The 27,314-nt window shown below is 39.6% G+C and overlaps 3 protein-coding genes across 6 annotated transcripts in view; all 3 read left to right on the top strand.

The window, feature by feature from the left end:
* The window catches only part of LOC145913440 (E3 ubiquitin-protein ligase RNF123-like), a 29,020-nt gene extending 27,001 nt beyond the window's left edge, over positions 1–2,019 (top strand). The window contains exons 33-35 of the mRNA XM_083001096.1: positions 79–170; positions 241–329; positions 577–2,019. Coding sequence (XP_082857222.1) covers positions 79–170; positions 241–329; positions 577–706 — 311 coding nt within the window. The 3' untranslated portion in view covers positions 707–2,019. The remainder of the gene's footprint in view (positions 1–78; positions 171–240; positions 330–576) is intronic.
* Positions 2,020–3,382: 1,363 nt separating this feature from the next.
* Positions 3,383–24,269, top strand: LOC145894696 (uncharacterized). Of its 4 annotated transcripts, none has more exons than XM_082983347.1 (34): positions 3,383–3,620; positions 4,065–4,231; positions 4,507–4,631; positions 4,921–5,030; positions 6,001–6,138; positions 6,489–6,682; positions 6,748–6,839; positions 6,989–7,397; positions 7,821–8,060; positions 9,317–9,486; positions 9,788–9,838; positions 9,947–10,032; positions 10,105–10,701; positions 11,352–11,451; positions 12,659–12,830; positions 12,961–13,165; positions 13,808–13,991; positions 14,392–14,525; positions 14,838–14,933; positions 15,004–15,090; positions 15,458–15,583; positions 15,938–16,112; positions 16,487–16,696; positions 17,015–17,135; positions 17,795–17,904; positions 18,266–18,394; positions 18,971–19,173; positions 19,685–19,849; positions 20,306–20,545; positions 20,793–21,020; positions 21,411–21,576; positions 22,011–22,231; positions 22,574–22,799; positions 22,884–24,269. In XM_082983347.1, the coding sequence occupies exons 1-34, from the start codon at positions 3,418–3,420 to the stop codon at positions 23,034–23,036; spliced, it is 6,033 nt and encodes a 2,010-aa protein (XP_082839473.1). In that variant the 5' UTR covers positions 3,383–3,417; the 3' UTR covers positions 23,037–24,269. The 4 variants fall into 4 exon arrangements, with proteins under 4 accessions (XP_082839473.1, XP_082839464.1, XP_082839488.1 ...); XM_082983338.1 differs by having other exon boundaries at positions 21,408–21,576; XM_082983362.1 differs by lacking the exon at positions 20,793–21,020.
* Positions 24,270–24,649: 380 nt separating this feature from the next.
* LOC145897898 (putative imidazolonepropionase) lies at positions 24,650–27,303 on the top strand. Its single transcript, XM_082986357.1, has 9 exons — positions 24,650–24,811; positions 24,920–25,124; positions 25,214–25,302; positions 25,458–25,619; positions 25,687–25,912; positions 26,016–26,140; positions 26,407–26,500; positions 26,559–26,719; positions 26,822–27,303. The coding sequence occupies exons 1-9, from the start codon at positions 24,675–24,677 to the stop codon at positions 26,916–26,918; spliced, it is 1,296 nt and encodes a 431-aa protein (XP_082842483.1). The 5' UTR covers positions 24,650–24,674; the 3' UTR covers positions 26,919–27,303.
* The last annotated feature ends 11 nt before the right edge of the window (positions 27,304–27,314 follow it).

Below are 27,314 nucleotides of genomic sequence, written 5' to 3'. Positions count from 1 at the left end.
TTCCATCCGACCCGACGGATTGTCAACACGTTTATTTGCTTGTCAAATTTTGTTTTTCAAACTTGCGTGAAATTTCAGATGAGGAGGTGATGGATTGCGAAATTGACCTTTTGCGAGACGCCATTCGCTTCGTGCGCAGAGAAATCAAACAGACAACTGACAGTTTAGAGGTTGGTCGTCCAGGGACTGTGCAGCATCATGACCTTTACAACACATATTGAACAACTGTATTTGTTTCAGGAGCCGATGGATGAAGACAATTTGTGTACAATATGTTACGCCAACCCGATTCAGGTTGAGTTTAAACCCTGCCAGCACACTTCATGCAGGTATGTTTGCTGTGAGCTGATAACGTGGATGCTTTGTCCGCCGACATTTTATGACGTTTGTTTCGCGTCACACATATTTTGTACATTGTCCTACCAGTGATATTAATAATATTTATCCTTATTTCGCCCCAAATATTCTGTTGGGTTTCGGGCAGTTACTTGCCACTTTTTACCAATCATGTTTTACTGTTTACATGATTACCCAAAGGTTTGGTGAAAGCTAATCCTATCTTTTGTCTCTTGGCAGAACTTGCATCAAACAGCAGCTAATGAGCATCAAAGAGTGTTTCTACTGCAAAGCAACTGTAGACTCAATCGAAGACCTGAACAGAGAAGCAGCACAGCCCTCCCAGGGTCCTTCAACGTCATCGCAATGACGTGTTACAATTTGTGAATGTGAATCCGTTTACTTGTTTTTGGATGTCCTGTCTTTTGCCAGCTGTGCGTATTTTGTTCTTGCGCTGTAATTTTTTCAGCCTGCTTTAAAAAAATGGATGTAGCGAGCCGCACGATGTCGCAATTGGGCTTGCAAATAGCAAGCTGCTTTTCAAATTGGTATGAATGGTATGAAACGAACTTCTTCTCCTTGCGGTTTAGACAATACGGAACAAAAACGTTATTTTGTCCAAGTTTTAAACTGATTTCTTTGCCCATGGAGACCCTGAGGTTTTACGACAAATGCGTTCTTTTTGTAGTTTTATTTATTCCAACTGGCGCGATGAATTGTTTTTCGGCTCATAATCTTGTTTTTTGTCTTGTGTTGTGATGCCGATCTGCTAATTTGCACACTTCTAGTCATTTACTGGGGTAAAATGTGTCGTGCGCAGTACCCAAGTTCAGAATTGCATCTAATCGCACAAGTTGCGGGCCGATATCCGGTTTTAAGCGCTGTTGTGTGTCAAGAGCAACTTATGCTAGGCCGCAAACTTTGATGTACATAATTACCAAGTTGTATCTCTATCGTCGCCCCGTTTGTATGCGTGTGAGCAAAGCATCCAAATTGAATTCGTTAGCACCAGCCCAGAAGGGTTTTTAATGAAATGCTTCACTCTTTGAATGTCGCGTTTAATATAATGGCACTTGGCGACGCTGGTTTTAGGTTGCTGATCAAGTCACTGTGACCGAGGTAGCCACAGCTTGATGCACGAATGCCTTTCTACTTTCTGTTTTCGTTGGTGTGTGTCTCTTGTATGCTGTCATGTTACCCGCAACGCACCTGTGTATCTATTTATGCAATACGGCTCATCGCGCCAAACTTTCATCAAAATGCATTTTTCCTCGGCAGTACACCTTCTGCGAGGTTAAAAAGTGAGTGTGGCAAGCTTGTCTCAGCGGGCTTACCCGACAGGTGCCTTGTGTTCAAAAATGCTACTTTAAAACGAGGCATCTGTCGAGTCGCGTTGTTCGTCTAAATTCGTTGTTGCATATTATCTGCATTTAAAATGCAACGCATCTTTCAGTTGACGTTGTAATGTAAGATCAGTAGCCAAGGCCCTTTGTTGATTTTGATTCAAAATACCAGTTTGTCGTCTTTCTGTGTTTATCTACTCGAGTTTGTGAAAAAAGTGGCCTGTCTCTTACAGACTGTGTTGTCGAGCAAATTCGACCTCAATGTTCGATGCCGGGAACGTTGAATGTCGACGTTTCTGCGGGATCGATTTACTTTCAGTATTAAAACGGACGTTCACAATTGTTTGTATTGCTTTGAGTTGTTGAAAGGTAATTAGGAATTTGTCAAAAGAGTTTAGAAACAACTGTTGCGAAGGAAGCGTTTTTCAGAAAGCGTAAAAAATATGTGTGTCATAATATTTACACATTTACAGTTCTGAAGTAGTTCTACGAGGTAACGAAACTAACCACAGATCATGCGTTCATTAATTTAAAAATTGTCTATTATTGTCAAAAAAAAGAAAAGAAATTTTGTGAGCCTTTGACATTCGGATGTCTTTTGACAGCTGTTAGTTTCTAGTACACGGCGAGACAATCAAACACAATGCGGGAATGCGCTCATTAGTTTTATCTAGTTGCACAGGTGAATGTGCCCAAATGAAGTCTTGTGGAGCGGAATACTCAAGGTAAACAGGAGACCGGTGTGACAGAGGTAAATCGCAGTGAATGGAGCCGAAGTTCGTTCATTTCAGCCAGAGATAAGGCCCTTGGGACTGATCCCTGTGTGGTAAATACCAAACAATTAATATTTCTGAACAAAACTCTCCAGAGTCAACAAAGCGTTTCAAAAGTTATCCGCGCCACACGGGAAAGTCCCTTGTATCAAACGTTTTTGTGTATTATCCTATACCATGTAGTCATACAACAAAATTAATTATAAATCATTGGATGGTAGTGTTTATTCCGACGGTTGTTATGTTTATATTTTATAAGCAAGTAATATTTACTGATGTTTTTCACCAATTTTTGGAAATACGAAGCATATGCTCCTTTTCTATTCCACACCTAATCCTGTAATTCAGGATTAAACATTCGATTTTCTCTTGTAAGTCATTTAAATTCTTGAGATGGTTTCGAAGTAAGGGAAGCGTCTGTTGTGTTTGTTTAGTCTGTTCGAATCAGGTAAGCTTCTTTTCCCCGATTTTAAGTTGCTTTAGCGGGTATCTTGTATTTTTCTTAAAAGGTACACTTTGCGTATAAAATGTTCGCTCATGCAGATAAGCCTGTGAATGATTGACAATCTTGTTGCTAGCAGCGACATTTAATGCTCACGACAGGATGCATGCTTGTGGTATAGTTAGTAATTTGAAAATTGTCGGTTTTTTTTATAATACAAGTGAGCAGAAAGGATAGGGGTTGTCAATTATAGTCTAGTGCCAGATTGGATTGTTTTGTAATTTGTGTCTGTTGCATGTCTTTCATTCCAAATCCAATCAGGTGTAGTAGGTATATTCGTATAGGCTATAAATAGTCGGTGAACATAGTTATCACTGTATTTCCTTATGCCAATAACTTGTTTTTGATTGTATGAAGCGTATAAATGTTGTTTTTAAATAAATGGTAATTTTTGACCAAAACTGTTGTAACCGTTTTCCTAGACAATTTCAATTATAATTGCAAATATATTAGAATTGGCAACATGAAAAGGTTTTTAAAGAAGAAAAAGAAATCAGCATCAGAAGTTGGCAGCTTAGCTAGCGGTGGGAAGTCAGAGTCTGGCTATGACATCAACACCAAAAAAGATCTTGCCAAACTCCACAAAGCTGCCTACACGGGGGATATATCAAAACTGAAGTCACTTCTCAAGAAAGGGGATGTGAATCAGCTGGACAAAGAAAACCGGTATAATTTCACAATATGTAGCTTTCATGATCAAGTGCTTGTCTATGATTTTTTCATTTTTGTTTCATTTCCAGATGTTCTTGCCATGTTTAGATAACTAAAATTATTGTTTTAATTTATTTTGTTCAAGTGTTATAATGAGCAGGTTTAAATCAGAGTTCATTGTAGTCTTTGTGCACATGGCCTAACATAGCATGTTCTCCATCAAAAATGCAACCAATATTATTTCCCTGTGCATACTTCCATTATCAAAACATTGCACAACCATGTAAAGATAAATATTCAACCATGTTACAGAAAATATAGTCCCCATTGTGCAATGACCAGTTCCAACCAAATATATGACTAATCCATTTAAAATATCAGGAAAGGTTTTGACGTTTTGTTCTTCTAAAATACCAGCAACCTTTTTTCCTTACACATTATATATACAATTGTGTGTAGGACACCCCTGCATCTTGCCTGCAGCAATGGAAAGATAGATGCAATTATGATGCTTGCTGGACATCATGGATGCAACCTCAACTTGTGTGACAACGACAAGCGGTCTCCACTGATGATTTGTGTTCAGTGCCAATTTTACAATTGTATGAATATTCTTTTGCAAAAAGGTATGGGCTTTTCTGTTTAATAATTATTTCCTAAATGTGTAAGTAGATGTTAAATTGAAGTGTTTCTTTAAACCTGATTCTGATTGAATATTGTACAAAAATAAAATGTAGCTTTTTTGCCTGTGTTTGTGAATATAAAGATATGACAAACACATGCATTGTTCATTAATTGCTGCAGCGTGGACCCTTAATGTCATGTTGTAGGTTATACTACTTGTACAAATTGTACTTTTGTTTACAAAATAAAATGTGTGTTTTTTTATTGTAACTCTCAGATGCTGATCCCAATCTGTCAGACAATAATGGCAACACAGCTCTCCATTTGGCAGCAAGCATTCCAAGCAATGATTTGTGCATTTCACTCATAGATTACCATGCAGATGTTCATGCCAAGAATAAGGTTTACTTTTATTGAGATTGTTGGTTGTTTATATTTAGGTACTGAGATAAAAACTGGTAAGGCCAAAACATTTAGAGTAATGGCCGTCATAAACTTAGCAATCCCATGTTCATTTTTTTTTTGAATAGTTGGATGTACCTGCTGTGCATGTTTTTATAACATGGTTTCAACCAACATCTTTAGGCAACTCAAGTACAACTGAAAGTACTTGAGTAATGCCACTTGTCTCCTCCCAATTACCTCGTGGAATGTGGCAGAGTGTTAACGATGTTTAACTTGTTTTTAACAGGATGGCTCCACGCCACTGCATTTGGCCACATCTGCTGCCGAATCAGAGAATGTTATCAAAGCATTGTTGGAAGATGGTGCGCTAATTAATGCGAAAGATAATAACGGAAAGTAAGCAGACCAACATTAAGTTATTCTTCCTTTATCTTTTACTTTCATCAGCTTAGCAACCACATAACATACTGCAAATGTGAAGGACTGTTAAAGTTTATGACCAGCCGTTTTTCTTATTTGCCAAGTAAATTTCATGCTATACCTTTAAATGAACAAGGCAAATATAAATTAAACCCCCCACATGGAAAGTAAAATGTTGGTTGGAATGGCCACTCAAACATACTTGTTTACCATCATTTTCAACTGAAAGAATCTGCACCACGTTTTTGTTGAGGTTTGCTACAACTGTTTTGCAAGTATCGGATATGCTGAGAAATGGATCGCATTCCTTCTGTGTTTATGAGCTCAAATGTAGGTGACCATCCTTCAATCACATGAAATATGATATCATAGTAAGACTCATCTTCTGTAGCCTGTGGTCACCATTAAACATTTTGGGAATATTCAGCATTCCACAGCTCTGTTTGCTTTGTCAAAGTATTCAAAATTGTGACCTGTAGAAACCTTTAGTGTATAAACAACGAAAACGACAAAACATTGTCATGACATTATGTAACAGAGAACATATAAGTATCAGGTGTCATATTCTGCCAGTGTGTACCTTATGCCAGGCTGCCGATTGATATTTGTCTTTGGTTGAATGTCAACCATTTTTTTTGTTTCAAAGCTTTTTTGTTTAATTTTATTGTGGCAACAGTGTGCCACAATCACACAATTCCACTGTGAAATCCTGCTGTATTAGTGGGTTTTGTGATAGCTTGTGAATACCAAACAAAGCTGCCTAAATTTTGTTTTCTTTGGGCATATCTTTTTTCACCAAAATAAAACAACAACAATAGAGTTAAGAGTTACATTTATGTTAGAACCACAAATGATTTGAAAACAGCATGGAGAACACCTCCATCAGCTTGCACATCAATAAGTCATTTAAAAATACCCTTTCTGTATTTATGTTTGTATTTTCCAGAACTCCGTTGATGTTGGCAGCTAGCCGAGGTCATCTGGATGTTGTGAAAGATCTTCTAAACAAAGGAGCAGATTCCTCATTGCGTGATGCAAAAGGATGGTGTGCTGATGACTATGCAAGCATGAGTGGCCACCATCCGTAAGTTAGCCAATAGTGTAGTTGGAAGTTGATTCATATGCGGATGTATTATTTTGATAATTGTACTTGAATGATTTTTGTGTGCAATTATTTGTCCTCAATCATACAATTGTTACAAATATTACTTTGGTAATGTAAGGTCTTAAACGTTTAAGATTCAAACATGTTCATTAAAGCACAAAGTGTTGCATGTATTGTGGGCTGTAAACCTTTGGTTGTTATACATTATGTATATTTGTAGATAACAGTGTGAATTTCCTTTAAATTGTCCAAGTTCAAATTCAGACAATCGTATGTCTTGTTTTTATGTACTGTAAGGCAAAGCAAGACTAGAATCTTTGGTTTCGCAGAGTGTCCCATGTCATTGTTGAACATGCAATGAAGCAAAAGAAAACACCGTCACGACCTTCGTTACATAACGCCAGCACTGGTTCTGGCAGTCGCCTTTATGAGGACATACCCGCTGTATCTGCTGGTGGGAAACAACAGAGCAGTGACATCCCTTCAGCTTTTTTAGTTGGTGGTCCAGCATTAGATGCAGGGGGTAAGTCTACTGTTGTAGTTTGTAATAATGCATTCTTTATTCTTTCTTCTTTATTTTGAATAAAGACTTATCCCAAGATGAGGAATCACACTCTTTGAGCAGGTTGTCTGATGACAAAAGCTCCTGGAATTCTGACTCAGACAGTCCTGAACCAAAGGTGCCGCAATATCCATGTTTCTTGCATATATTTTCCTTACTACTGTACAACCTGATGTTAACTTGACACATATTCTGTAAATGATTTGTTAACATGTAAAAACATACATACCATGTTTTATTGCAAAATGAACCATCAATTTTTCTCAGAAACCTGCCTCTGGATCGAAGGTAACAATGCCAATCGTGAATGTTGCTCAGTTTTTGAAACAACAGCAGCAAAGCAAAAATCAGTCTCCGTCATCGCCATCAAGCTCAGCCAAACCGACCTCCTCTAGATCAGTTGATGTGAAAGAAGATGTTCCAACTACTCCACCGATCCGCAATCGTGGCTATAACAGTAACTCCCAAAAAGGTGGTCAAGTTTCTCCAGCCAAACCGCCACTACCTATGGCAAGGGGTGGTGGTATCGCAAGCCCTGCACTTTTATCGAGGGATAGACATGAAGATGATGCAGATTCCCCATGGGATAGTGAAGAAGAATCTGACGATGGAGAGTCAGACCATAAACAAGATGGTTTGCAGATGTCTCCAGCACGGTTTTCCAAACCTAACAGAGGTGAAATGCCCTAATTCTGATTGAAATGTTTAATTTGGGTAGTGTTTTTATTCTGATATATATTTATATATATATAGGATGTGTGTATTTTAACATCAAGACTGTATCTTACGGTTGAGTGTTATTTATGTATTTGGTTGTTCCTAACTCCTTTTCAGTAAACAACTTTTTCCACCTCTGTAATAGAAAAGTAACAATTAAACTTAGATGCAATCACATAAACTGTGGACTTTACAATTGCCAATCTTTATTGTAACATACCTGAAAGAACCTTATTGGGCCCACCTGAAAGAAGATTTGTGGCCCAATGACTAAGAAGCACTGATTTAGTAGTGCTTGTACTAATATCTAAATATGCAGTTAATTTTGTTTTGCATTCGTTTGGATGCAATGTCAAGCATGAACTTTTTGTACTGTTTGCAGACATAATGGCTGATCTAGGTTTGAGTGATGCAGACATTAATCAGCTCTATGACAAAAACCAATCCGATGTGAGTTCCATTCGAAGTCAGTCCCACGAAAAGCAAGGGCCGTCTATGCCAGTGTACAGCACTGTGGAAAAAAAGAAACTTTTGCCACTGGATAACTCTGAATCAGAAGATGAGGAGTCTTCCAACTGGGATGATTCCGATCCTGAGGAAGACGGGCCACGGGAGCACAGAGGTAACGACTTTTGATACTTGTTTCATGGAAGATAACACTCAAGTTTCAAGTTTGTCACAAAACATCTTGATAGTTAGTTACAACAGTGTTTCTATGGGATTGAAATTTTTGCAGAGTTAAATAAAAATGTATGTTCTGACATACATGTGGCTATTATTGGGATCTGTATTAACCATTGTATTTCAATAATTTCCTCTTATTTTCAACTTGCAACAAACGTTTTAGGTGATCTTCAACATTACCTAGAGTTGCACATTATCTCAAATGGGTGAATAATATTGTTGCAAACTTCACTATGACTGAGCATAACTAAAAATAAGTTGAGAAGCACTGAGTTTGAACATCATTCAACTAGTGCAAAGTGAGAATTGTAAAAGTTGATTATACATTCTTGTATTATTTTCTCATACAAAACATAACATTAAAAAGATTTTTTTTCTTTAATCAAACTAAAAGTCTTAAATGGATTTCTTCTTGTCTCGGGGAGAAATACTGTGTGTTTGAATATCAAAATAAATAAAGCATAGTCAGACAAACAAAATATGGGACATGAAAGAATTCGAGGCCACAAGGCATTTGAGAAACACTGCCCTGGAGAAAGTAAATAACAGCTTCGATTCTGGCAAAACACCACCACAAAACCCATGTTTGTTGTGGCCGCAAGTATTTCCATAACGGCACCGAGTCTGTTGTTGTACACGACTTGCGTCCGGACTCCAAAGCTTTCATAAGCAGCTTCAACTAGGCCTTGAGTGCGGAACCGCCCAGGGTAACAGTTTACTTCGCGGCGATAAGGATATTTTAAAGGGCAAAATATAAACCAGTGGAAGTTGAAATGAATATCGCGCCTTTAGGGATTCTTGTTTTGATTTGTTGTTGGGAATGTTTTGCGTTTCTTTGTGACGCAACAATGTCATTGTTGCGGTATATTTCCCTTGCTGCGGGTGGGAGGCAACATAAACCTTTAGGTAAACTGGTTCTTTGGGTTTACAAAATGGTCCAAGTCCCACTTTGTGCAGTAGGTACGGTCATACGGCCAACATAGTATTTACAAAAAATAGTGTTTTTGTTTTCCTTGATTGGTGTTGGGTAACTTTATACACATATATAAAATTGCTGCCTATTGTTAAAATTAATGTTTACGTTACGTACAAAGCTATTGAAAAGCTTTCATTCTGTTTCCCAGTGATTCTTTTTTCTAGTGAAAACATCAAACACTAACAGCAAATTTATTTTCGATATCTTTATGCTATCAGCCCTTACTGACGTCATTGCCGCATCCTCTGCTCTCAAGTTCGACGATGAATTGAGCGAAGAAAATGACGTCATTGAAAACGCTGTAGCGCCATCTAACGTGTTGCAGCAAATCGCCGACAACGAAGTGCGCGATGATGATGATGACGATTCTTCTTCGTGGGATTCTGAGGTAAAACATGATCATGTTGTTTTTCTAAATGTTTGCTTAGAGAAAATTTCTATGCTCTGCGTCAACAGGCATTGATGTTTTTCATTGCTAAATATGTAAAGATACTAAATGAAAGAATTCTTGCAAAAAGTTGTAAACCTACCTCCAGCCCTGGTGATTTAAGTGACTTTCTTTCTCTTCTAGCCCCCCATGTATTGTCGAAAAAAAAACAATTAACACCGCTTTACACTTACCTCATTTAACTTGACTGACTTAAAACTGACGAGCGAACTACACTAAATTATTTGTATATTATTCGCAGAAAATTGGTGAACTACCAGATAACACTACACCACAACCCTCGCCCTTCAAGGTTTGTTTGTGACGCTAATCTGAAATCGAGTTCGTCTTATATACATGTAAAAGCGGGATACATTATTCGTTGCATTCTATTAAAATTTGTCTCCGTGTTTGTTCACAGACAACAGTTGATGGAATTATGGAGTCATCAGAAGAGGAGAGTGGAGATGACACAGAATCTGAAAGCAGTTGGGAGATCGAAAATAGGTGAAATTTCAAAGATTCTCTAAGACAGCAGGGTCTGATATATTTAGTTTAACGTGTGTTCGCGTTTTACAGGAAAAAGTCTGAGAAGAACAAACAATCTCAAGATGAGGACAGAAAGAGACGGGAAGAAGAGGAGCAATTAAAAAAAGAAGAAGAGCGAATTCGCAAAGAGCAAGATGAGCTGCAGCGAAAACGAGAACTTCAACGATTGGAGGATGAAAAGAGACGGAAGGAGGAGGAGCAGAGAAGACAGGAAGAAGAACAGCAACAAAAAATAGAGGAAGAAGAGCAAAGGAAACGCAAGATGAAAGAAGAGGAAGAAAGACGGAAGCAACAAGCGAAGAAGGACAAACAAATGAAAATTGCCATGGAAGCCATGGAGAAAAAACGGAAAAACGAGGAAGAGAAACAGAGAAAGGAAGAAGAGGGGAAGAAACAAAAAGAGGCGGAAGAAAGGCGAAGAGTGGAGGAAGACCAACGCCGAAGGAAGCAAAAAGAAGCGGAAGAAAAAAGAAGGAGAGAAGTAGAGGAGAAGAAGCTGCAGGAAGAAGAGAGACGAAAAACTGAGGAAGAGGAAAGAAGGTTGAAAGAAGAGGAGCAGCAGCGTCGTTTACTCGCCTCCAACGAAAAGGAGAAACTTACCACTGCATTACAAGATGCACTCGACGGGTAAGATGTTCGTCATAAACTACAAGCGACAAAATATACTCACAAAAACGTAATAGGTAGGTTAGAAATTTTTCTACTTAAACAACTTTTTTGCCTTAAGATTTATTTTACCCACTGGAAGAAAATTCGGTTCCATAAAATTTTGAAAATAGGCCTTGTGTTGGGCAGCAATAAAAATGATGACATTTAAAAATAAAAAAAAATTGGCCACTAGTGCCACTAGGGCGGCCATTTGACATTATAGAATCGTATTTGATCTGGCACTCTCACGTACCAACGCTGATTAGTGAAACGCATCAAACAAAACGCGTCGCCATTTAAACTGATTTCATGTAACTCAATACACGACGCTGTTTGATTGTTCGCCACTTTATGGCGGCATATTTGCCCTTTGTTTCCAAAACCGGTTGATAGCCCGCGCTCACATGCCGTAGTTTCAAGGTCCAGTTTGTGAAGTAAGTGAAAAAATTTAAGGCAGCTTAATGAAGCATTGTTGTGTGCAGTATTTACCAGCATAATTCGTTTAAGCAAAGGTGTCTGATTAGGGAACAAATACTTTAAAATTTTAGTTCGTTGCCGAGGCCGAACTTATTACTTGTATCGTGTTTTTGTAATAATTTCTGTATACTGTACGTATTGTTTTTGTAAAGGGCGGGCAACCCTAGTGAAAGCGACATTTCCGAATTAGAAGATCCACATATGGGCAACGTCCAGACTGCGAACAGGAGGAAGAAGTACGGACAGAAGCAGGTTGGTTCGCACTCTATAAGTCCGCGGAATGCGTGTTACTGATGTACTGGGTTAAACTTGTATTGTATTAGAAAGCATTTACGGGTAAAGCAGACTGACCACACTTCGGTCGTACCTACTCTGTCTTTTCGTAAGCACATGTCGCATACATTGAAAAGGACACTTTGTATGTTGGATGGAATGGATTAAACCATAGTTTACAAGATAGTCCGTCGCGCTGCACTGTTGCGTTCTTCGCTGGGGCGTCAACTCGCAAGCTCAGTTTTTTGCAATAATTCTTTTCCCCGATTTTCAAAAAAGCTTTACGAATTTTATTTCCCTTTCACATATCATACTGCAAAGGTAGCCTTTCAGCTGTTGTAGTGATAAAATAAAGTATATGTTAAAAATTCTGTGAGGGAAATTCGCGAAATCAACTCTAAAAAAGTTGATGCTGTTTGTGTGCGTCGTCATAACGTTTTGCATGGAAGTAGTTGCGTCGCTACTAGATGAAAGTACGCTAATTACAAACTGTCGGTCAGGTGCCGTTTTATTACAGGGCTCAAAAAAGTGCTAGATGAGACAAGTTTGTTGAAGAGCTTTGTTATCTACACAGTGAAGCACACGCCAGTGTTTGAAGTGCGCGAAAGTTGCACGTTTTGTTATCACCAGCTCATGTAATTTGAGTCGACTGGTGTTGATACCAACGCCGGCCGCTTCATATTAAAACCGTTGTTAAGGAATATTCACCATTATACGTATGCTATAAATGGGCGTACTAACTGTTTGTACAATTTAGTAGGCAGTTTTATTAGCAGTGTGCTGATGGGCACTTGCAGTAGTATAAAAGGTTATCTGCCTGCAACAGTCGTGCGGTGGTTACATTTAATGGACGCCATAATTTTGGAAAATTTTTACGTTTAATTTTGTAATAAAACCTGCAGAACGATGTTTGAACGTCAGTTGTATGCAATCGAAAGTCTAATAGCAAGGTTTAAACCGAAGAAAAGGCATTATGACCAAATTTTTTAACTCCAAATATAGTCTCTGATGATTAAGAACCGCTGGTTTCGCACAGTTACCTCTTTCTGTTGTACAGAATGTTGTATGATATATCGCCACTTTAAACTCGCCGTACAGTACTATACATTCGCACAAGATGGCTAGGAAGTCATACAAACCTCATGATATAGACTGTCTTCTCATACCCCACTACGCTTTCGTGCAGTCCAACGTGGCCCTTCCGCCTATGTACAGTCGGCGGGATCCTTCTTACCCCAGCCAGAAAGTGAACGGAATTAACGGCATCGACATCGACAATCTGACAGGAACAGAGACGGAAACTGAAGACGAATTTCCCGCCGAAATGCCAGCTTCCCTCCGATCATCCCAATTATCTGGTAAGAATTAGTTTTGCATTAAACTCTTGCTGTAGTTTTTGAATTATCTAGTAGTGTGGTCGTACTGAATATACGATTCTTGTGGGGAAAACGTATTTTGTGACAAAACGAAATTTTTCCGGGTCTACAGAAGCGTTGCTGCGATCGGGCGAACGCGGAGAGCTGGAAAGAGAGGCGAGCCGAGAGAAACACCGGGCCGTCGACGCTCTGGAACGACTCGATTATTCGAAACGGGAAAACGAGAAACAAAGAGAAGAAATCCGTGATTTGAAACGTGAGAAGGAAGAATGGGGGAAGACGAAGGATGACTTCGATTCACGGATGAGGAAAATCAAGTAAGAGATTGTGGAGTAGGGATTGAGGATGCAGGCTGTGAATGTTTGTAATTCCGTTACCGATTCTCAATCTGAACAGAAACCAATCTTTTCGTACCTCGGTCGATACGTTTTGCATTTATCCAATTCCAGTAAAAAATTATGACATCCCTATTCTGGTGTTGATGAAAAACTATATGATTTTTATTGTATTCAATTCTTTTATGTTAGTTGTTTAATTAGTGAGAGCTGCAGACAGGTGTACACACTATTTCGACCTGCAAGGTCTCATCAGTGCAGCTGTTGACTGTGGCACTGCGCTAGCTTTTACGCTAGCAGGCACGCATATTTCCACTTTGTGGTTTGACCTTTTGGTCAACGTCGATCCGTTGGGTACCCAACTGGGTACCAGACAACAGAGACTAATCATCGTGGAGCGCACTATGGATAGTTTACCGGCTTTTGCGCATATATGTTTTAACTAGAATTAACAGTATAATTTTTTTAGTTTTTAATTTGTTTATTCATGTTTAAATGACGTTTGGTAGATTCGTGAGTGTGATTTGGTCTTTAATGCTTGCCTCTGCCGTAAATCCGCATAAAAATGTATCGTCACCCATACATCGGACATAACATTGATTTTGATAATACCTGTCCCCACAGCTTTGAGTTGATTCGAACCAAAGAACAACTGGAGACGAGTCAGCTCGAAGCTGATACTTCTCGAGATCGCCACAAACGACTGGAGGAGAGATTAGAAATCGATGCTGCGGAGAGGAGGAGGCAGGAGTCGGCTCTCACAGAGATGAGGAGTGAACTCGAGCACACGGAGGATCGACTCAAAGAGGTTTTTTAAAGTGTTTATATTGTGTATATAGGGGTAACTTGTTTTGTTCGGAAAGATTTTGGTAACAGTTATTTCCTTAAGGCTCATTTTAGACCTGTTTCAGTAGTAGATATGTCTTGATTTAAAAACTATATTAGCAATGAAAATGGTCGTATGTTTCTACCCAAAAAGACACCTCCGTGATTTACTGCCATACATACATTCTGTCGGTCACACCCAAATCCAGTTCATAGATAACACAATTGCAAACAAGTACAAGCGACGAAACCATATGTAACACTAACCGTTTGCACATTTAGTTGTTAATTACGGGTTTAACAAATCGACCTAATCAACAATATTGGTGATTTTAACCGCGTCAGAACGAATTTTTGAATAATGCATTGAGTCTTTCCGACAGGCGGAGAAAGACCGGGACAAACTTCAAACCGAGTTATCAGTTGAACGACGAAATTTGAAATTACGCGAACAAGTAGATGTGGACATGCAACGAACTGGCGCTGATTTTAGCGAACAGACTTCCACTATGCAGAGGTAAGACGCAACTCCACATTTTTTTTATTGAACCGAGGTTAACATTTAACTAAAAATGGATCTACTTTTCAAAATATGGTTTGGAAATTCAAATTTTTCCATTTAAATAATGCAATAAATAATGCAAATTTCAGTGCTTTAGGCGGATTTTTTTGAAAATTTGTAGTTCGTACTTTAAAAAAAACATTTCACGGCGAAGGTTTTGACATCTCAAACTCGTCCTTGTAGTGTGTATATTATTCTTGCACCATTACGTTGGTTCACACTATGATAACGTATATATCATATGCGACCTTCTAACATGTTTTAAAGACAAGTCAAGGCGCTGAACCTGCTGCTGCAGGAGCGCGACGACGAACTAGCAAAGGCCAAAGCGGAGATGAACACTCTGGAAAGCACTTGTAATCGGTAGGATATATTATTTCATCTCGCGCTCCTAAACTTATAACCTGAATTCTTTTTTATCACGAACACACAGGTATGAAGACGAACTTAAAAGATGGCGTTCGAATGACGACGACCGTGATAATTTTATGGCGAAACTGAACAGTGAAGTCAATGAACTGTAAGTTTTTGGTGATCATATATGCTGAAGTCGTTGATTCGAATCCCGGTGTACCGTACAGAAAACAATGGTGTGTAGACCAGCGTTCCATTAAAAAATATTAAGGGTTCCATGAGCTACTGTATGGTTTTGAGCAAAACTTGCTGAGTATTTCCGATAAGAGTTTGGGCGACAAAGCAAAAAAATACGGCGAAAATTTAAAAAAAAAAACACTGGGAAATTTCAGACGAACCTGCGTATAGAGAAAAATGTGCAACACATAATCTGAAATTCTTTAATACAACTTTGGGACATCCTTTTGGTTTTGTGACCTATATTCCTGTGCTATCCTCTTTTGTCAGATACTGAACATACCTTTTCACCACAGGGCTGTAGAGTTTGAACGCAAATGGCACGAAAGCAGAGAGGCGTTGGACCACCAGGCCGTAAAGTACAACATGCAGTTACACAACCTCAAGCAAGCCCACACCATGCTGACAGAAGAACTTCGCAAGTGAGTATTAGGATTGTGTCAATATTCTGGAGTGGTTTCCAATCAATGTACCGCGCAGTATGTTCTCCAATTAGTAATCTTGTGGTACTGCTGTTTACCCGAAATTCTGAAACAAGAAAACTGGTATAATGCTATATTGATACTTAAGCATTCCTTTCTTGGTTGCAGATTTTGAACACATCCCACACTATATAACACACTGTAAACACCTTTCATATAAAATAACCTTTAAATGTCATTCTTTTTATCCAACAGTACTATGGCCCAAGTGCGTTGTTATTGGATTATAGGTTAAGAACCGAGGCAAGAAACTGATTTTACTTTATGTGTATTCCTAATTTCACATTATTTCAGAGAGCGGAAACAGAAAAGCGACGCACAACTTGACCTGGAGACGCTAAACGAACAGCAGAGGGCGCTGAAGGACAACATAGCCGACTTCGAGAGAAAGTGGTTGAGAGAACAAGATAAATCCGAGTCACTCACGAAAAGCGTTAAGGAAGAAAGGGAGAAGCGGGAAAACGCAGAGGTTGTTATTATTTAAAATATTAAAATTTTGACCCTTTTCGATTCGAATCAAGGAGACAATTGACTTGCGATTCAATTCATTTTCGTGAAAATGGCAATATATTACGTGTTTCGTTTGATTTTGAAGTTGTTTCCTGAAGCCAACCTGTGGTTTGTTGGTACTGTCTGGTTTTTACTTCCAAGCATTAAATTGCTTGTTTTAATGAAGTCATACATTGTGTGGTTCGTTGTAAAGTTAACAGAGGTTGTGTCTGAAATATTACTTTTGCGGTGAAACGATCACATTCATGGTGAAACCTCCAATGCAATACTAGGGTCAAATATGATCACGTGCCCGGGTTTCTATAGCAACATACGAATTCTTCGTTTCAACAGAAAAAACTCCGAGACTCGGAGATTTCAGCAAATCTCGCGCAGCAGGAAGCGAACGGCCTCCGGACCACCCTCACACACAAGGACTCGCTCCTCATCCAAGCTCAAAGGGAGCGAGATGAGACGAGAGAGAAGTTGAACAGGAGGGAGGTGGAAGCGAACGAGCTGCAGAGAGATAATGTGAGGATTTCGGGGAGAGTGGAGATACTTGAGGTATATTTTAACAGTAATAAGTTGGATTCGAACGGAATCACGACGTTCTTGTTTCTTGCATGTGTTATGCTTCGTTTGCAAAAAAAGCTGCCAAAGCGAAACGAAATAACCGTTGACTTTTTGGCGGAACTGAACAGGAACCAATTCCATGGTTCCATGTTAAAATTGTTGAACAAAACAAAAGAATGCCAATTACTAGATGGCATTTGCTGTCTTCACAATCATATACCCCAACATACAACATAACAAAAAGGTCTCAATTTTCAGACGCACAGGATATAAATGAACAGAAAAACAATTAGATATAATTTGTTCCAGGCGGAAGTCTCCCAGCAGGAGAGTGAAAAAATGCGGATGAGACGAGAGTTGGAAGATGCGAGGAATTTCGGTACTTTAACCATCACCGAACAACAGGGCAAGCTTTCCGAATTAGTGACGGGTAAATATGCATAAGAGCTCAATGCGTGGCAAGAACCACGAACTCCCAAGTACAGAAAAATGTTGAGAACAAATTTGTAATGGGTTTTCATTTCGGACCACACAGCGGTTCGCTTACGAGGTTTTTCATGTTTCTGGGCGTTTTATTTAAAGACGCGCACAAGCTGCTAGCCGATCACGTGACTCATCTCGTGCCAACCATGGCAGCACAAAATCCTTTGCAGAAAGCCGAGACAAGTAACAATGTTGTTGCATGAGGGTTCGATGTGACAAATTATCCGTATACGGTTAACATATATGTTGGCTGTCGGAAACTAAACGCATACAAGTTCACACGGGCCTTGGTTTAAAGACTAACAACCACACTAAATAACCAGAAAAATACCTTTAAAGTCGTCTGTTAAGACAATACGTCCTGAGATAAGGCGGTTGTCTCTGTCTGGCAACAGTCATTATCAATGTCGTTCTTGGTTGCCAACTAACCAATATTGTCACTTCTTGGTCCGCTTGCTTTGCACGAAATCGTATAAAGTCTATACAACGTTGACTTTATGTCGTGTAAATAACGACAATACATGTTGTTGCTTTGATGACATAAGGAAATATTTCACTAACGATCTATGTGCATTGTGGCGAGTATGACGTGGTTCCCAAATTCAGGTCAACATAAAGAACGAATCGAACTGGAGAAGCGAAACGCTCAATTGGACCAGCAGGTGTCGCACTTGCGTGATGAAATTAGCCGAATCAACGAAGAGAAACTGAAGAAGGTCAGTCCTGAATTCCTGATTCTAGGCGCAAGTACGCATACCATACAACCCATGATATGCGTACTTGTGACTAAAACCGTTACTTGACGAAATTTCCTGGATTAGAAGAACTCTTTTTATTGTACCTAGAATATTATTATGTAATATACCTGGGTTCAATCGGGTTATGGAGAATCGATTCCAAACATTAAAAAAATGTAATTAGACTCTATTAGAGCAACATAACCTCCACGAACCATTACACTCCAGCCAGTACGTTCCGTTATACATATATGTACTGTGTAAACCTGAAAGGTTGTGTTGTGGTAAACTTCGGGTCAACACAAATGGGCTGATACCTAACAGACAGTTTATCTTCCAGGAAGAGGAGCTCGCAGTGGCTCAGCAGGATCGGATCGAGACCCACAAGAGAATGAGTTTCACCGAACCATCGATGACTCAGATGCGAAATGATAAAAACAAGATGGAGGTTGAAGTTCAACAACTAAAGGTGATTGTAACACGAATATTTGAACTGTTGTTGATGCTGTTTTGTCTGGAAAGGATTTATTTGAACTGTTTGGTTTTCCGCACCCAACTTATGTAGGCGTAAACCAGCGATTCTTAACCTTTTTTCTTTGTCATTTCCTGTAAATCACCATTCTAATATTTTATTCTGTTAAACGATTCCCAAGATAATTTTTTTCTTAAGAAGGCCGACTAATTTTAACTTTCGAAATTCAAGTTCTAACACTATGTTATGATTATGAAGTATTTATATAGCCAAACCTAGTGATTTTGCATTCGGCCTGCAATCATAGAAATATATCTTTCATCCCTTAAGGGGAACACCCCTAGTTGAGAATCGGACTTTAATAAAACACAAATCGACGTCAGAGAAGGAGTTTGCAAATCTTGAAAAAATATTTTCTTGACTGAGATTATTTGGAAGTGATTCCGTACATATTTTGTTTGTTTTTGCTCTTGATGCATCGGTGGCGTTTTATATACAGTTTATGACCAATATTGCCATTGTTAAGTGGGCACTTGTGAACCCTACTTACTGTAAGTTTTGTAACGGGAACAGGAAAGATGCTCGAGCCTCGACGCGCGACTTCAGGAGGAGACGCGAGCTGCCGAACACGCGCGATCCGAGTTGGTGAAAGCTCGTGAAACTGGTACCAACGCCAACACTCGACTTCAATCGGTCGAAACGATCAGTGCTCACGATAAAGACACGATACAGCGACTTGAAGATCAACTCAAGGCCGCCGAAACCACGAACACCAGGTGAATATTTTGCTGCATTATTTACGCAAAAAATATTTGTTTTGTGCAGAAATTAATATCGTTTTTGGGAAAAGTATTTTCCCTTTAAATGTTTAGGCTTCATTTCGCTTGCAATGTAAATCTGATATCCCTATCATGCATTTCTTTGTTTCAACTAAAAAAGCAAAACAAAACTCGTATACTGACGCGATTTAATACCACCCCAATCAAATGCCAGTATAATTTTGCTCTGAAACACCTGAATCTCGACAAACCCGATGCTGCAAATATACCTTCGGTTTTTAACAAGCAAAATCTCTAGGTGCGCACTTAGTCAATACACCTTGCTCCACTTCAGTCATTCACACGAACAAAACAATGAAAATCCATTAATAGTCTTCCGCCATCTCATATTGCTGTCATCACTTATGTTTATGTGTATCATACAACTAAAGAACATTATCGAGTATAATTCCATCTCGGAAAAATGCTTTTATTGTGACGTAATAATTCATGCGTTTTGTGACACAAGACTGGAGGCGGAAGTTGCGGCGCAGAGGACGCGGGAGGAGGAGATAAAGTCGAGCCAGGATTTTGCATCACGATCCCGGAAACAGATGGAGGAGCTTGTCGCCCGGCTCCAGGAAGACAAAACCTCCGCCGAGCAAAAGATGCAGGAAAAGATCGACCGCTGCAGGTGTGTGGAAATTATGTGGATTAAATCGTTAAATTGTTTAAAAATCGTAAATAAAAGAATATTTTTGTATATAAAAGTTAACAATCTGTTTAAACTTAATAATCTGTTCTTCAGGCATATATATAAAAACGTAACTTTATTCCGACGTTTCGCCTGTTATACAACAAGGCTTCCTCAGGGTTTTTATATATGCCAGAAGAACAGATTATTAAGTTACAATATGCCTGGCAGCAACAAAAACATTAAATCTGTTTAAAGACATGATTACATTTTAATACTGGTGCAAAGAAAGTAAAATTATCTGAAGTTTTTCCGCTCTGTTTTGTACAAAAGTAAAAACTGTCGTGCAAAATGAATCCAGCAAATTATGACTTGGGATTCTTTTCCACGATTTCCTGACTTACGAGAGAATGAATAGTGTTCATAAGGTGGTGACGCCCATCGTTGTTTTCTCAGAATCCTCGAATCAGAGGCCGAAGGACACCGGAAGATGTGGGAAGAGGAAGTTAAAATGAGATCCAAACTCACTGTCCAATATGCCAGGGCCGACAAAGAGCGCAACGACGCTCTTGCGCGGCTAGAATCCTCCAGGACAAAGTATTCGCGCGCCACCGAGCAGAGAAAAAACTACCGAAGCAAACTGGAACTGCAGAAACGCCACAACGCAAAACTAGAAGAGCAGATAGATTCGTACAGGTGGCTGACCGTTGAAGCGTGAAGTTGCATTTTAATTGCCGTTGGTAGTTTTGATTTATGTAGAAACACAAATTAACACTTTATGGTAGATTTGGAAGTGGTTAATTTCTCTAGGAAACTAACCGGCACTTAGATACACAATAAACAATTTATTTTTGCTCCACTTAATTGTCCATTAAACTCCTGTAAACCATTCACGTTTGTTGCGACCACGCGTAAAAAATATGGTCCTGTCCCATGATCGCAGCGATATAGCACGGAGCGCACGCCTCCAATCCGAAAGCTCCGAATCTGAGTTCGAGATGCGGCTCTCGCGCGCCTCCGACGACTTCCGCTCCGAGCGACGTCGACTCAACGACACGGTTGAGTTGCTTCGTGGTCAGGTGACCGCGCTGGGTCAAAGGTTAAAGGAAGAGTCGAGGGCGAGGAACGGCGTTGAACGTGAGAGGGAACGATTTGCCGAATCTTCGAGAAAGTGAGATGCTGTCCGAGTTCAGTTTTGCATGCTGAACATCTCCATACAGATTTAAGAAACTGCATGTCTGCAGATTTAGGGAACAACAGTTTTGATAACGGCATTTATACAGAAAAACATTTTTGTATTTGCTTTGTAGCGTGGTGGCTTTTCTACCTTACAAGTAGTTGTTGCATGATTGGAAAACTATGTGTTTTCAAACAAATATATGTAGTAATTGCTGTTAGTTATTGTTTTGTGTTCATTAGGAGAGTTGATTTCCGTCTTAAAAGTGAATAAATCAAAATTCTGACGACGAAAAATATAAAACCTTTGCGCGCATACAAAGTGTAACCTCCAAAATTTCACATGTCTGACGTCATATTTACCTGCACTTGTGACGTACAGTAGCGACGCTTCGATCGCCGACGTCGAGAGAGAGCGCGACGCGTTGCGAAACGAAGTTAAGCGGTTGAAGCAATCCGGAGCGTCAGATTCCAGTTCTCCAGATCAGATCAAAGCGATGGTGAACGCTGGTTTGAACACCAAGCTCGACCAAGTGAACCACTTCCTTGAGGTGAGTTGATTCAAATATTTTCTATAGCATACGTGTGGTATTTTTGATCCATTGATGATGCTTCGTATCAACGCCATTTTAATAAACACTATTTGAATAAATGGAGCTATATAGTGGTGTCATACTCTTCTATTATGTGTGACGCATGGTACGCGTTATTTTTTTCATGCCAAAACGTCAGGTACCTGACATGTTACTACGTTGTATAAAGAGCTTTCTGTGACGATAAAACTGGTTGTATCATTATTATTGTTAATTGCGGTAAAAATTTCCCATAATTATTTTTGACTTTAAACCCCATTGTCAAGGACTTAGTGGCTCCAAAAGCATTCATAATGTAACAAATACCATTGCACATATCCGTTAAAATGACTCGTAGTAATCACGTGTGAAAAACTATTGGAAAATCCCTCATTGCAATCTTTTCACAACAGGGACAAGCGGCCGCTCATGAAATCCTCGAGAGATTACGAGTCGAAAACGAAGAAAAACGAGTTGCTGAAGCTAACGAGAGAGCTTTCGCCCTCGAACAAGAATTAAATCTCCTGAAGGCGAGGATGTCGAACAACTCTTCTGGTCCGGATTACGACAGGAGAAGGAGGGAGTTACAGGACAGCGTCCGGGATAACATCAAACTTCAGGAGGAGTTGCAAAGGTAAGTTGTTTATTTGATGCATCCTTTTGCTGTAGGATATTGTGGTAATAAATATCTTTGAATAATTTTGTCAAAATTTTGCAGTATTACTTAGCAGTATACGGCAGTGCTAACGAGCAAGTAATCAGCTTTGGCATTTATTTTTAAAGTTATGCACAGTATTTTACACCTGAATTGAGTCACCACACTACATTAAATTTGCGATTTAAACACAATTTTCTTTATTTTTTAAAGGTTTTCTTTAAAATCTCTCACTTTCCATAACTGGCTCCATTGCTTTACATTTCATCAATATGTGTTTTTCGAAATAACTTACTATTTCCACATTTGGTTAAATACCAGAACTAAGCGGGATCTGGAGGAACGTAAAATCCAAGTCGAACACGAGAAAAAGAAACACCAAGAGTTGTTTGCGAGCGTCGTGAGCGGAACGATGTCCGGAAAACTTGGAGGTGGATCGCTTCCCCTAAACCACACGCTCGGGACGGGACTTTCCCCCGACAAGACACGTGACCACGTTCTGACGTCAACGCCGAGAAGGGAAATGTCCGAACCCATTCTGTCACACGTAAGTCGCTTATCGTGCGTTTTAGTTCGCTGTTTTCCCTGTTTTTTCTGTTGGTATTAAATTGATATTGGTATTTTTGTGCAGCTTCGCAACAAACTTGATGTCAGCTTGGCTCAACGTTTGACTGAATCTCGACTGCAAAAAACAGGCTCTCCGTCCAGCGATGCTTCCGGTTCAAACCAGCGCAGACCGGATCGATCCGCCTCAAACGAATACATGTCTTTCCTACTGACGTGAGGCGCATGCGCACCTTCCATTTATTTCCACCGCCCTGCCCCCTGTAGGTTAAACTCGGAGCGTTTCTGTAAGTTCCATTGAAAGACTGCTGGAAGTTCCATGCGAACGGTTGAAATTGAAAATAAATTGTGTCAGATGGCTGTAGGTTCCTGTTTTTTCCCAATATATATAAATTTGTAACCCGAAGTCAATGTCGCAACATAAGCTTAGATTACTTCTGATATTCGCAAATTGTTTTCGAAACGAGCTCCAGACTCACTGTGATTTTTATAAGAGATCCATAGGTTTCTGAGTGAATCACCACAGAGCTTGTATGCTGTGTCTCGACTTCAGGTGGTATTTTTTTCTGCAAATTTCCATTTTATATATTTTAATACTATACAGTGTGTTCAAAAAACATATTTTTGCAAAACTGGAGTAAGGTCCCAGGATCTTATTGTTTTTGAACTGAGCATTGGAAGAATATTTTCGTTCCCTGAGACAACAACCATTCAAAACTAAAAACGAACAAACAAACATGGGCTTTGGATCTGTATATTGTTTTGTTCAAAGCCATATATTTTCATGGGATTATAATTCTTCTGTGTTGCTCGCCTGACTCTACCACTGGATTAGAATGCCGGCAACACATTTTGGGTACTTCGGTTTGGTCTGATGATTAGGAAGCAATTTTAAAAGTATCATTGGCCGAAGTTATTTGTGGCATTAAACCTGGGGCAAAATAAATAAATAATGTTTATTTATAAAACAATAAACTATTATATTGGTTTCCTGTTAACCAATTCCGGGAATCATGTCCGATTTTGTCCCCCATGACCACAACGATTTCCATCTTTTGTTATAGGAAACACATTAATGGAAGCGTGTATTTGTAAGGTTAAAGTCCGCTTGCTTTCATATTACACATATACATTTTGCCAAACTGCATCACCAGTGTATAACTCTAAAATCAACATGAAGGGAATATTATAAACGATCAAACTGTACAAAAGTCACCCATTCTTTATGCGTATATTTATATTATAGGTCATGAGGCACTGATGTTTTGCAGTTTTCATTGTTTTATGTTAGTTTTTTGGTGCTTTCAAGCACGTGGTGCCTTTTGCACGATGCATTGCACGCTCTTTCCGAGTTTTACGTTTTCTACTAATGTTTTCCTTGTTACTTTGTTTACATTCTATATTACACTGTTCATACCTCTGTCAAAATGCTTGCGAAAGTAAAAACAGAAACGATCGGTTTTGTATGTTTTCTTTTTTACACCACGATTTGTTTCATGTTCTGTTGCATTCAAAATAACTTCCTACGATCTTCTACAGCTAAATTGCAGCAATTTAAAGATATGCTGAGAAAATTAGTAGCAAGAAAATACCTTTCTTGCAGCAAGAAAGGCATTTTAGTTCAGGGCTTCAAGTGAAGGATAATAACATATGTGGTTAATTTCAGTTGCAGTAAAAGTCTCCAAATTACCAGTTTTTGAAATTGTACATCTGCGAGCAATAAGTGTTATCAGCTGTGCATGACCGTCACGCTCCAATGGAAACATGCAAGCACACTCGATCGTGCTTGCGTTAAACCAACACATAACGTACTGCGCTTGTTTTGCAGGCGTTGTGCAGGAACTAGTAAGGCTAAGCCATGAAACTGTTAATAAAGTCAGCTTGTCAGGTGGTAAAGGTTTGTGACCGAAGTCAAGATGTGTTGGTTGGAGATGAAATGAAACACGTGGCAGTTGTGAATGCTGGAAACGAAGGCTTGAGCATTGCTGTGGACAAGTATGACTTTATTTGCCTTAGGCACCTGACCGTCTTGCCTCAAATTATGTATATATATCACATGCAGTAGCCTTCACAACTTGTAAAAGGTTTAACTTTGTAACGCAGCAATGGTAATATTGCCGAAGTGGGGAATGACTCGTACGTTGCCGAAAAATACAAACAATCCTGTTTTGACCACGTGATCGACGCCACCGACTGTTGCGTGCTTCCGGGCCTCGTCGACGCCCACACTCACCCTGTGTGGGCTGGCGACCGCGTTCATGAGTTTGCAATGAAACTCGCTGGCGCCACCTACATGGACGTACACAAGGTAGAAAATAATGGAGTTTATGATGTTGTTGATTTTTGGCCGTTTGTTCCCGTACACTATTTTGATGTTAAAAATCGGTTTCTTACTAGGCTGGTGGGGGAATTCACTTTACGGTTGAACACACGAGAAAAGCAAGCCAAGAAGAGCTGATTCAGTCTTTCAATGAAAGACTTTTGCGGTAAGCATTTAGGAAATGAAACGTGGTGGTGTAAATTCACCTAATATGTAGTCATATTCATATTCATGCATTTAGGGTTACCCATGGGCCTATACATATATATATATATACACACAATATATACACACGATGACAATCTTTTATTACCTGTGCAGAATGATCAAATGTGGAACTACGCTGGTTGAATGCAAAAGTGGGTACGGTCTGGACGCCGAAACCGAAATCAAAATGCTTCGAGTTATAGAAGCAGCAAGAAACAACGATTCGATCAAAATAAACATTTCCACTACGTTTTGTGGGGCTCATGCCGTTCCAAGGTGCCTGTGATGCAGTGCCAGTTTTGTACAAGAAGATCATAACTTATTACTTTTTTGTTGGTACCAGAGGTTGTACGCCAGAAGAAGCGACTGCAAACGTGCTGAATGAACAGTTGCCCGCAGTTGAAGAGGAGATAAAGGGTGGGAGGTTAAAGGTGGACAACATCGACGTGTTTTGCGAAAAATCCGTTTTCGACGTGGAACAAACTCGACGTATTTTGCAAAAGGGTCTCGATATGGGCTTGATGATCAATTTTCACGGCGACGAACTACATCCGATGGGAGGAGCAGAGGTATCAAACTTTTAACTCCGTTGTTGAAGCACATAATATTTCACAGTGTTACAATTGTGTTTTTCTGTGAAAATAAGTGGGCAAATGTTTTATTTTTTGTCAGCTCGGAGCAGAATTGAAAGCTCATGCGATCAGTCATTTAGAAGAAATATCGCCACAAGGAATCGAGGCAATGTCCAAGTCTCGATCAGTAGCTGTCGTCCTGCCAACCACGGCCTATATATTGCGGTTAGCCAATTGTCACGTCCGTTGTTACACCATAGCTTTTTCATTGCTGTAAATAGGTTTAAAAATGTGCTGTGGATGCCAATGCTTGCAGATTTATATCTGCTAAATACGGCATTGAAATGTGAGAATTAAACGTTGAATACTGAGATTTATGAACTGTTCCCAGACTTTATTATAAATTTATATTTTTTATTTGATTATTATAAATGTTCCCAGACTTTAATCAAAATGTGTGGAGTCTTATCGCTACACTGTTTGCGTTGCAGTTTGAAGTCTCCACCCGTCCGACAAATGATCGAGGCTGGAGTTCCCGTTGCATTGGGTTCCGATTTCAATCCAAACGCCTATTGCCTCAGCATGGTAGATCAGTGACACAACTTCTCATCCAACAAATCACATTTACTGTTTTTACCGCCAGCCAACGGTTATGCATCTCGCTTGCGTCAACTTCAAGATTTCTATGGAAGAAGCTCTCGTCGCTTCGACGATAAACGCGGCAGCTGCATTGGGGAAGTCCCGGACGCACGGCAGCATTGAAGTCGGCAAAAGAGCAAATCTGCTTCTCGTCAATGCAAAGAGGTTTGTAAAGCACATTTTGAGTGTATCCAATTTCCCCAACCCAATCAACATCTCTAAAACTAATAACTTGTTGCGGCAAACTCCAATAACGCTGTGTTATAGGTGGGAGCATCTCGTGTACCAGTTTGCGGGTCACGACACGACTATTAAGGCTGTGGTGTGCGGTGGTGACGTCGCCTACACTCAAACCGCGGTGTGACGTAAACTTTGGAGAGATGTGATGAACATGGGTGTAAAACATGGCTTATGTTACAAAATCGGTGGTCGTTGTTGTGTAGTAATATTTTTTCGTTATAATATAAATCAGTGGTTCTTAACCGGGGGTCGATCGGCGGCCTCTTGTGGGTTCGTAGAGCGTTGTCGGAGGTGCGCGGAATATGACTGCTAAACCCCTATTTTCGAAGATATTTTAAACATAAAAATGCCCAGAATCGTGCAAAATCATAGTGAATCTCTGGGGGGGGGGGGGGGGGGGGGTATATTGTAGTTTTCGATAAAAATAGAGGGGTCTCCTGGTACAAAAAGGTTAAGAACCACCCATTCAAATGCACCATAGTTGACTTTCGACACATTAAAAAGATAAACCCAGAAATAT

Source organism: Ascidia mentula, chromosome 1, assembly GCF_947561715.1.
Source record: "Ascidia mentula chromosome 1, kaAscMent1.1, whole genome shotgun sequence".
Taxonomy (NCBI): Eukaryota; Metazoa; Chordata; class Ascidiacea; order Phlebobranchia; family Ascidiidae; genus Ascidia; species Ascidia mentula.
This window is presented reverse-complemented; position numbering and strand designations above follow the sequence as displayed.